The following is a 10017-nucleotide window of genomic DNA, read 5'->3' on the forward strand; positions in this document are numbered from 1 at the left end:
ACACAGATCAGCTTAGCCCCAAACTAAGCAAAGCTTGTACTATGGGTGCTAAGCGACGATATACATACTTAAATAGATAAATACATACTTATATACATAGAAAACATCCATTACTCAGGAACAAATATGTGCCATAAATAAATGCCCTTACCGGGATTCGAACCTGGGACCGCGGCTCAGCAGGCAGGGCCACAACCGACTGAGCCAGACCAGTCGTCAAACGTCAAAAATGTGTGTGTATCAATTACTTTTTTTTACACAACTCATTTTCATAGCTTAAATTCTTTTCGAAATAGCAATAGCCCCCTTACAGCCAGTTTTAATAACCTCAGTAAAGGCCTTATAAAACGGTGCTTGTTCCGCCCCATGGTCGATCCCTGTGTCGTGATGCTGCTCCTCATCACGGAACTTGATGATGGCGAGGATCTCACGGTCTACATTGGGGTCAACCATGAGGTACTGGAGCTACTTGAACTGTGATACTTTTGACATTAAGTGCTTTTTTGAAATATCCTGAATGGCGCAGTCGGTAGGATCCAAACCTTCTAGATAAATAGTTAGATTTTTCTCTTGTAATATTTTATTATAAACAACTTATTTTCATAACTTAAATTCTTTTCGAAATAGCAATAGCCCCCTTACACCCAGCTTTAATAACCTCAGTAAGGGCCTTATAAAACGGTGCTTGTTCCGCCCCATGGTCGATCCCCGTGTCGTGATGCTCCTGTTCCTCATCACGGAACTTGGTGATGGTGGCGAGGATCTCAGGGTCCACGTTGGGGTCCTCCATGAGGGTCCGGAGCTGGTCGTTGTAGTGTTCCACTATGACGGTCTCGACGGCTACTGTGCAGGCCATGGCGGCTTCTTTACCCATTAGGGCTGTGCCTGGAATAGAGTTACTTTTTTTAGTTTTTTTTGTATATTAAGAGACGTCCATTAATTACGTGAAGTGTTTAACAAGCAGAAGGTTAAACAGTATCCTAAAAATCTTTAAAGCACCTTAAATAATTACGTAAGTAATGGACGCCATCTAAATTACGTTCCGGCGGGACACGAACCCACATCAGCCGCAGGACGCATCAGCGTTAGCGGACGTTTCTGCTTCTTACAAAATTGATTTAATATTCAAAGTCAACCATAGATTCTTGTAAAAAATGCTCAAAGATGTCGTTAAAGGAAATTATGCAAAGACAGTATTTGACAATCGACTAAAATATATCACGAGGTACTCACCAAGAAAAGATTCAACGTTTTAAACATAACATTCAGAAACATCTTTTAGGTATTTCCCGAATCCAGGCGCAACCTAATTTTTTATGTATATAAACTTTCATACAGTAGAGAAACGGTATATGCCATACGATAAATAAATAAATACAGCATTATAGTTCTAATTTCAACGACATAAGTTCTATCAATCATTCATATTTAAATATTACCCCCTTATTCATAAACGTTGCCTTAGCCCCTTATTCATACTAAAGTTATCAAGCCGATAAAGTTCGTTTGTCCCTTTCCGACGTATTGGTGTGATAGAAAGGTACAAACAAACTTTATCGGCTTGATAACTTTAGTGAACGTTTATGAATAAGGGGCTAAGGCAATTAAGGCAAAAGCGCCCATCCGCGAGCTGTGACGCCAGATGGCACGTTTCCGCAATAGCTGTTTGAGTTCTAGCCGATTTCGAGAGATGGCGCTAGTGACATGTTGACTGAATTTACGATATACATGTTGGCGGCCCATGCATAATCTCTGGCTGGTCGTGGAATTTTTAGGGACCATCCACTCTCATAAGACGCGTGTCTTGCGGCGCGCAACGGACGTCTCCGCCACGCCGCCCGAATGTACGTCCGTTGCGCGCCGCAAGACATGCGTCTCATGAGTGTGGATGGTCCCTTAGACTTACCGGGAAACGCGAAAATCCTTTTCTCAATCCCTTTCGAGTTTTCCATTTGTAATTGTGTTGATTATTGCCGAGACACTACACTGGAACTTTATGGTCTCATATAAGCACATGCCGTAGAATAGACATTAATGTAAGCCGAAAGAGTATTAAACATCAACTGACCTGCGCCGAGGACGAAGCCAGCCACGTTCCATATCGGCGTGAGGATTGTTGGCCGCACTCTGTACTCGTTGATCAACTGCTCGAAGCGCTCGCGATGCTACAAATAAAACAGATTGAACATCATTTGACTAAATATATAAAACTAGCTTTTGCCCGCGGCTTCGCTCGCGTTAGAAAGAGACAAAAAGTAGCCTATGTCACTCTCCATCGCTTCAACTATCTCCACTTAAAAAATCACGTCAATTCGTCGCTCCGTTTTGCCGTGAAAGACGGACAAACAAACAGACACACACACTTTCCCATTTATAATATTAGTATGGATAATCCTTGGGTATCTGTGATTTATCCATGTTTGATGTTACTGCCATTTATTGTTTGGATTTGCTTATTGACCCTTCAATCAAATCAGTCATCAGAGATAGTTAGTCATTGTAAGGTTCATCTATGATTCTTTTGATTTTAAGGAAATTTTCTTTGATATTATAAATTATCATACTTACATGGCACAGCCGGTAGGATCCGAGCTTCTCAATAGGGTAGTTTCCTACACTTAAAATAAAATATTCTATGCAGTGCATGAAATAAAACACCACATAATTAGTAGAAAAATATGGACAGAAGTTATGTTTAAACATAATTTCTATTTAATAAGTCAAAGAGAAAGATATAAAGTTAATGAATTGACTGTGACGTCACTCCTCAGTATTTCATAGTAATTCCATATTAGCAAATCGTTTTGACAGTTCTCAAAAAGAAGCTGATTTGACTAGTAGGAAACTAGCCTATTGGGGTATTAGATTGGCTTTTATTTCGGAATATGTTATGATTTTCCCAAACGGCAAACTTTTATAATGAATTACTTATTTAATTTATTTACTTAAACACGTTTAATATAACCATAGCACCCTTACATTCGGCCTTTAAAATCTTAGTACGGGCGTCGATGCTAACGTCACTCAGTCGATCGCCAAATGTTCTAGTATAAACTTATGCCGATTCATGTTTTATATGTGTGGCATAGAAATGGCGTACCTTAACCTCCTGCTCCCACATGTGTTTGATGGTGGGTCCTTCAGCCGTGTTCCCGAGCACAGCCATCTGTCCCGCGTAGATTCGGTCCGCGCCCAACTCGCCGGCATGGTCTACGCGAATTATCTTGTCGAGCTACAACATTACATTAGAACTTGTAACTTAAATTTTGAAAAAACCCCCGACATAGTGGACCAATTCTATAAAACATCTTAGCCATGTTTTATAGAATTGGATAATATAGAAGAAAAACACTCCCGACTAATTCAAGTTTCAAACAAAAAAACTAAATCTAAATCGGTTCATCCGTTCGGAAACTACGATACCGTCCTTTTTGCGTCGGGGGATAAAAATGCTCTTGTAATGTCTGTAAATATACAATATACGTATGGTACAACTGTGCTAAATACTGAGTAGGTAGGTACTCTTTGACCTTTTAGCCGCTAAGAGCTTGCTTGTGTCACCGGTGCCGCTGGTTGTACGAAGTTGTGCAGATATTTGTCTTATTTATCAGACTTCAGTGAAATATGGGGTTCTTCAAAAAAGGAGTGTACAAGTTTCTAATGGGTCGGCAACGCGCACGTGACACCCCTTGAGTTGCGGGCGTCCATAGGTTACGGTGACCGCTTTCCATCAGGCGGGCCGTATACCTGTTTGCCACCGACGTGGTATAAAAAAAAAATATGCTAGATATTGTATAGTCACGCATTTAGGAGTTTAGCCAAATTGGCCTTTCCTTAGCGTAAATATTGAAAAACCAATTTAGCTAGAGCCCTAAAAGGCTCAACAATTGCGGAGTCCTAACGGGCTACAGCAGTTAAAATGTTTAATTTCATCATGAAATCATCGAATCAAAAATAACTCTTTAGATACTACTTGTACGGGTTCTACACTCCTCGGTGCGTTATGTTGGTATTATTTATAAGGTGAATCATTAAGTTTTAATCAGCTAATCTACGAGCGAAACTTACGTGTGGGTTCTTTTTCCAAGTAGCTGAATGCGCTCGCCTGACGTGCTGCAAGATTGCTGGACGGCTCATTGTCACTTATCTCTGAAATTAAAGAGAAAATAAACATTTATTTATAAGAATGGATGTTGATTATGTTGTTAACAATGACTCATAAGTATTTGTGAAGTCAATGTTTATAAGCAATACACTATCCCTTGGGACTGTAAGACAATGGTAGATGGACAGTCAGTCATCTCAGGCTCGTAACAATGCAACTAAAGTAATGTGAAATAGTATTTTATGCAACAGGCGTTTAAAGGAGGTCAAAAAAGACGAGTGGCGTGGGTAACAATTTGAGGCGAAGCCGAAAATTGTTATTAAGACGCCACGAGTATTTTGTTGACTCAGTTAAACACCGTTGCATACAATATTTTTTCTACGACCATGCACTTGGTTTTTTAATAGTTTTCTTGAATAACTTTCGTGAAATTCACACTGTTTCCTGTATTTTGACGCAAAGGTTTACACTGTAAGCTCAGCTGCCCAAAGCCTTCCCGCGCACGCGTGCAGTACCGTTATAACAATGCGTTGCCTTGGTTACGGAGCCAAACAATGCGTTTTCAGTTTTTTCGATACTGCGCGCATGCGCAGAAAGCCGGCGGACGCTGGCTTTGGGGAATAGACTTTTATGTAGGGTTTTAAAGATCTATGCACGACCCTGTAAATGACGAATAACAGTTCGGGAGTAGAAAAAATTGTGTAATGTTTTCTCAATAAATGATTTTTTGCAGATTTTTATTATAAAGACCAACTTGGAAATATTACGTAGAACGAAAAGTCAGTACCTAATATAAATGTATTGTTTCTTGCAGGAATATGTGGACAAAAATGCTTGAATGGGGGAAAGTGCATACAGAAGGATACGTGCGAATGTCCTAAAGGATATTACGGACTTAGATGCGAATTTTGTAAGTCGTTTAAATTTTTTGTAATCTTTAATCATGGTAATACGATCGCAGTTTCTAACTATGTAGTACCAATAAATTGTACCTATATTTATGACGCATATGGCAATATTTTCGAGTTTGATCAAAAACTTCAATAAGTAATTTACAAAAAAAGATTCCTAACTAAACGGATTTTTTTTCTGCAGCAAAATGCGTGATTCCATGCCTGAACGGCGGTCGTTGCAAGGGCGTCAACAAATGCCGCTGCCCCGCCGGCTTCGGCGGCAACCACTGTGAAGTTGGCCGACGAGGCGGCGAATGTGCCCGCGGTTGCCGACACGGAGCGTGCCGTGGTGGAGCTTGTGTATGCGAGCCGGGTTGGAGAGGGCGCGCCTGCCATCGCAGCTCGGGTAACTCATACTGTAGTCAAGTAACCTTGGTAACGGCAACCACTGCGAGGTTGGCCGACGAGGCGGCGAATGTGCCCGCGGTTGCCGACACGGGGCATGCCGTGGTGGAGCTTGTGTATGCGAGCCGGGTTGGAGAGGGCGCGCCTGCCATCGCAGCTCGGGTAACTCATACTGTAGTCAAGTAACCTTGGTAACGGCAACCACTGTGAAGTTGGCCGACGAGGCGGCGAATGTGCCCGCGGTTGCCGACACGGGGCATGCCGTGGTGGAGCGTGTGCGAGCCGAGTTGGAAAGGACGCGTCTGCCATCGCAGCTCGGGTAACTCATACTGTAGTCAAATAACCTTGGTAACGGCAACCACTGCGAGGTTGGCCGACGAGGCGGCGAATGTGCTCGCGGTTGCAGACACGGAGCATGCCGTGGTGGAGCTTGTGTGTGCGAGCCGGGTTGGAGAGGGCGCGCCTGTCATCGTAGCAAGGGTAACTCATACCTACTGACTGTAGTCAAATAACCTTGGTAACGGCAACCACTGCGAGGTTAGCCGACGAGGCGGCGAATGTGCCCACAGTTGCCAACACGGCTCCTGCCATGGTGGCGCCTGTGTGTGCGAGTCGGGATAAGAGGGCACGCCAGCTATCTCAGCTTATAATAAAAAGAACTGTAGCCGCTAAATATCTAACAACACACTTTGGTCTCGGCGATCTCGGATTCGACATTACTAAATTTCGAGGACACTGTAGCTGCAACGACAAGTATGACCGACTGCTTAGCGTGTTCTGATTATGTATCTACTTTTTAATTTTATTTAGGTTTAAGTTCCGAAATGGCAAACTAAAGTACGTTTTCGCGAACAACTTTCTTTTATGCATGTTTATAGTCTCTACTGAAAACCTAGGACATTTTTCTTTGTAGGTACAAGTGTTCAGTGTTCATTCATGAGTGAAAAGTTCTTACGGTTTGTACCACAGCAAAATATCGAACCCAAACAATGCTTCGTCTGTCCATATCCACCCTTCGGAAATTTACTTAAGGGGAGACGCATACGCAAATTAAAAGGGGTGTTATCCACGTTACTTCGGCGCACGCGACTATGCGTGGGGAACTTATCAATAATTCCATAGAACTGTTATTCCTTAGCAGTAGAGTTCAAATATGAATAAAATATGTGAAACAAATGGGACCGTCGTGTGCGCATCGCGTGACCCTATAAAATACTTCATCACGCTTAGTAAAGAACCCCTCGGCCCTACCTTATTCCTTGGGGAGGGTTTTTATGGGGTAGCAAAGTCATTGGTTGAGAAACGTCGATACTGAGTCAGTATTAAATGGACAGCTATAAATATTTTTAAGAATTTCGTAGTATCAGTTGTAAAATAAAATTATCAGAATAATATCTATAGTCAATACTTTAGCCGATCTTAAGTTTGATTTGAAAAACTACATTTTTAGAAGGAAGCGTTATTTTGACTCTTACAACTTTATAGTTTACTCCGCTAAACGATTTATATTTAATTTCACGAAAAAGACGAAATCAAAATCTATTAATTAAAGTAATATAAGTACATTAAATGTATTAAGGTCGTTTTCTCGCGTTCCTAGTGCATAAAATAACAAACAGTTTCAGCGCAATTAAAATTTACTTAACGAGATTCCTATACTTACATCACGAAAATTCCAGAAGACGATTGAAAGCGGATAAACTTAGGGTCGGCTCACACCGGAATGGTAGCGGTCGGCAGCGGCCGGCAGAGGCGAGCAGCGATCGGCAGCGGCCGGCAGAGGCGAGCAGCGGCGAGCAGCGGCCGGCAGTGGTCGGCCGGTAATTTTAAACTATCTTATCTACGTATTTAAAAAGACCAGTATCACTTGACTAACTTAAAAACTATTAGAATTAGTCAAGTGATATTGGTCTTTTTAAAGATAAAGTTTAAAATTATTTCACACTAAAAGTGCTCGGCGCGTCGCTGCCAGCCGCTGCCATTCCGGTGTGAGCCGATCCTTTTACTCTATTCACAAATCCGCGCTCGCGCGTGCTTATCTACTTATCTAAAAAAATCAATAACGGAGTCAAGGGCTGCGCTACACTTGTTCCGGCGCGTGTCATTCACCCCTGCTAACGAGGGTGCGCGGGAGTGGCCCTCTAGATCCACGATAATGGGTCACTGCCCTGGGGTAAAGATAAAGAGGGTGCCGACCTAAATAAAATTGCGAGCGCGTTGCTTATTTTTCTTTTTAGATATTTTTTTGACAGCCAGCCAGCACAGCAGTGCTGGTAAAGAGGTTACGAACTGAGGACTTGCTTTTTTTTTAATTCACGCGGGCCACTTGAACTAGTGTATTACGTATAGGTACTATAGGTAGTAGTTTTTTAAGCTGAATATTTATGATTATGATTTATGAGCTTTCATAGTAAGAAGTGGTCAGCGTATATGCTACGGGCTACGGCCTACGGCGTAGCACATAAAACGTAGCCTGGTTTCATGTGTTAAAAAGTTTTTTCCGGAACTAAAGTAGGGTTTAATTCAGCATTATGAGGCATCGCACAATAGGACAATATTTTATACAGTCTGTAAATTTTATGACCGGCAATATTTTCTGGATATGACAGGCTGGCTAATGGCTAAGTGACTATGTAAAATCCCAATATTACCTCTGTCTCAAAAAAATTCAAACGCGTGCGGACACACCTCCGCACAGCGATGACACCACGCGCGGGGGGAGTTGATCGGGTGGTTCGGGCAATTGTTTACTCTGTTTTGAATGCCGCACGCCCGACCGGTGTTCATCATTTATGGACATTTCGAAAAATATTGGGTAAAATTTTAGTTAGGTATATACCTACGTGGTCAAGAAGGTCAAGCAACAGAAGTAGCGATGGACTGGCCACATCATTAGAGAAGGGCTGGAGCTGTTAGGGCAGGGTCATAAGTGGACGAAAGATCTTTATATAGACTGGTACCCACTGGGCCACACAAGAAAGAGAGGAAGGCCCAATCTCCGATGGTCACATGACTTTAAAAAAACAGGCGGAGTGAACTGGCTCAGGAAATCGAGAGACCACGATACCTGGAAGGTTTTGGAAGAGGCCTATGTCCTCAAAGGACCAGACTGAAGTTGAAGTTGTCGATGGAAAAAAATAGTGATATATTATAGTTTAAAAACAAATAGAAGAATAATCAAAGATAGTATAGAAATATAATAGATGAAATGTAAAAAGCTTCAGTAAATAAAGGCTATTTTAATTTTTTTATTTTTATTTATATACCTACTTAAATATTGCCCGTTATAAAATTTACATCACGTATATTCTGGGCAAGTTTGTTGTAAAATGTAATTGGCTTTACTAATGTTATAATTTTGTTACAGGTTCTTCTGAAGAGTCCAGTGAGTTCAAGAGACCGCGATGAAGCGACAGACAGTGACGAACTAGTGATGTGATTCTCTTAAATTTATTATAAATTCTAACAAATACATGTTAATGTATGTTTAATTAGTCATTTAGGTGTAAGCGGTATGCCAGCTAGGTGTAATAAGTGATGAAATTTATGCAATATGAAATTATAGAGTTTATTGAATTCATTTGAGTTTTATTTTCCCACACAATTTTAATACCTTCACATTTCTCTTAAGGATTGTAAATGTGAATGTCACGTCAGTGTTGCATATAAATCAAGTACTTAAATGCACTTATATTATAAAAAAAGATATGAAATAATCGGTAAAAATGAATTTTTCAGTCCGGTATTTGATCTGACAAAATTGATGCGGTATAAGGACTTTGAATAAGTAATTTTTTCTTAAATACTTGCAATATACTAAGAAAAAGTGACCATGGCCGCTAGTTGCCTACGGCTGGAATCGAACCAGCATCCACTGCAGGTTCTAAAATAATTTAAGTTGCTATAACACATCTAATGAGTAATATTTACTAAAAATTACACAACTGTAGTATTTCTGAAATAATATTATTATTTAAAAAACTTGGATAAATGTGGCTTTAAGGACAAACATCAAAGACCTAGCATGAGACAAAACATAAAATCAAGAATGGATATAAATTACTATACTATAATTCCATATAAACTTTTCTCAAGACCCATGGTGTATATTAGGAAAATTTAGCTACCAATATGCAAAGTAGCCGAGTCCATCTTCTTGTAGCAATTTATTTAGAATATTATTTGAAAAAGTATGTAAATAGAAATGATGAAGCTTAATTAGGTTATGTGTGCATTTTATCATAAATTATGAAGAGTGCACTCACTCATGAGGGTCGAGTTCTAAATAAGTGTTTTACAACTATTATTTTACCTTTAGTTAGTTTTATAACACGAACAACAAACAAATAGCCTGTTTGATTATTGGTATGAAATGTGTTGAAACACTAGTAAACAAAGTATGGATGCATTTTACCATCGATATAACAAGAATGTAACTTACACAGTAAATAATCCTCCAACAAAAAACAATTAGAAACACTGTATTCACAAAACTTTTGCTATTTTCCTAGTGGGTAAAAGATAAATCTGTAATCCTAATCTGTAATAAGAATCAGCTGATTAGTGATTGCAAATAGCTGAAAACTGTTTACTACTGAACGTCAGATAGCTTAC

General features: G+C 40.3%; 2 protein-coding genes across 5 annotated transcripts in view; one reads left to right on the plus strand and one right to left on the minus strand.

Moving 5' to 3' along the window:
• The window catches only part of LOC125225845 (protein shifted-like), a 29047-nt gene extending 20064 nt beyond the window's left edge, over window positions 1-8983 (plus strand). For 2 of the 3 annotated variants that reach the window (XM_048129712.1, XM_048129715.1), the window contains exons 6-8: window positions 4920-5015; window positions 5201-5404; window positions 8771-8983. In XM_048129712.1, the coding sequence (XP_047985669.1) occupies window positions 4920-5015; window positions 5201-5404; window positions 8771-8811 (341 nt within the window). In that variant the 3' untranslated portion in view covers window positions 8812-8983. Of the gene's footprint in view, window positions 1-4919; window positions 5016-5200; window positions 5405-5453; window positions 5566-8770 lie in introns of all 3 variants that reach the window. The other variant, XM_048129713.1, reaches the window with a different exon arrangement.
• LOC125225846 (5-demethoxyubiquinone hydroxylase, mitochondrial) lies at window positions 133-9979 on the minus strand. Of its 2 annotated transcripts, none has more exons than XM_048129717.1 (5): window positions 7067-7148; window positions 4069-4149; window positions 3101-3232; window positions 2069-2165; window positions 133-885 (listed from the first exon to the last, which is right to left on the minus strand). In XM_048129717.1, the coding sequence occupies exons 2-5, from the start codon at window positions 4135-4137 to the stop codon at window positions 608-610; spliced, it is 576 nt and encodes a 191-aa protein (XP_047985674.1). In that variant the 5' UTR covers window positions 4138-4149; window positions 7067-7148; the 3' UTR covers window positions 133-607. The 2 variants fall into 2 exon arrangements, with proteins under 2 accessions (XP_047985674.1, XP_047985673.1); XM_048129716.1 differs by lacking the exon at window positions 7067-7148 and adding an exon at window positions 9845-9979 and having other exon boundaries at window positions 193-885.
• Between the last annotated feature and the right edge of the window lie 38 nt (window positions 9980-10017).

The sequence above is a fragment of the Leguminivora glycinivorella genome, chromosome 4, assembly GCF_023078275.1.
Source record: "Leguminivora glycinivorella isolate SPB_JAAS2020 chromosome 4, LegGlyc_1.1, whole genome shotgun sequence".
In the NCBI taxonomy this organism is placed as follows: domain Eukaryota; kingdom Metazoa; phylum Arthropoda; class Insecta; order Lepidoptera; family Tortricidae; genus Leguminivora; species Leguminivora glycinivorella.

Coding starts and splice junctions, on each gene's coding strand:
- LOC125225846 (XM_048129717.1), bottom strand. CDS start 4,137: ATGAGCCGTCCAGCAATCTTGCAGCACGTCAGGCGAGCGCATTCAGCT. Junction 3,233..4,068: donor CTTGGAAAAAGAACCCACAC/GTAAGTTTCGCT, acceptor GTAATGTTGTAG/CTCGACAAGATAATTCGCGT. Junction 886..2,068: donor TGGCTTCGTCCTCGGCGCAG/GTCAGTTGATGT, acceptor ACTCTATTCCAG/GCACAGCCCTAATGGGTAAA.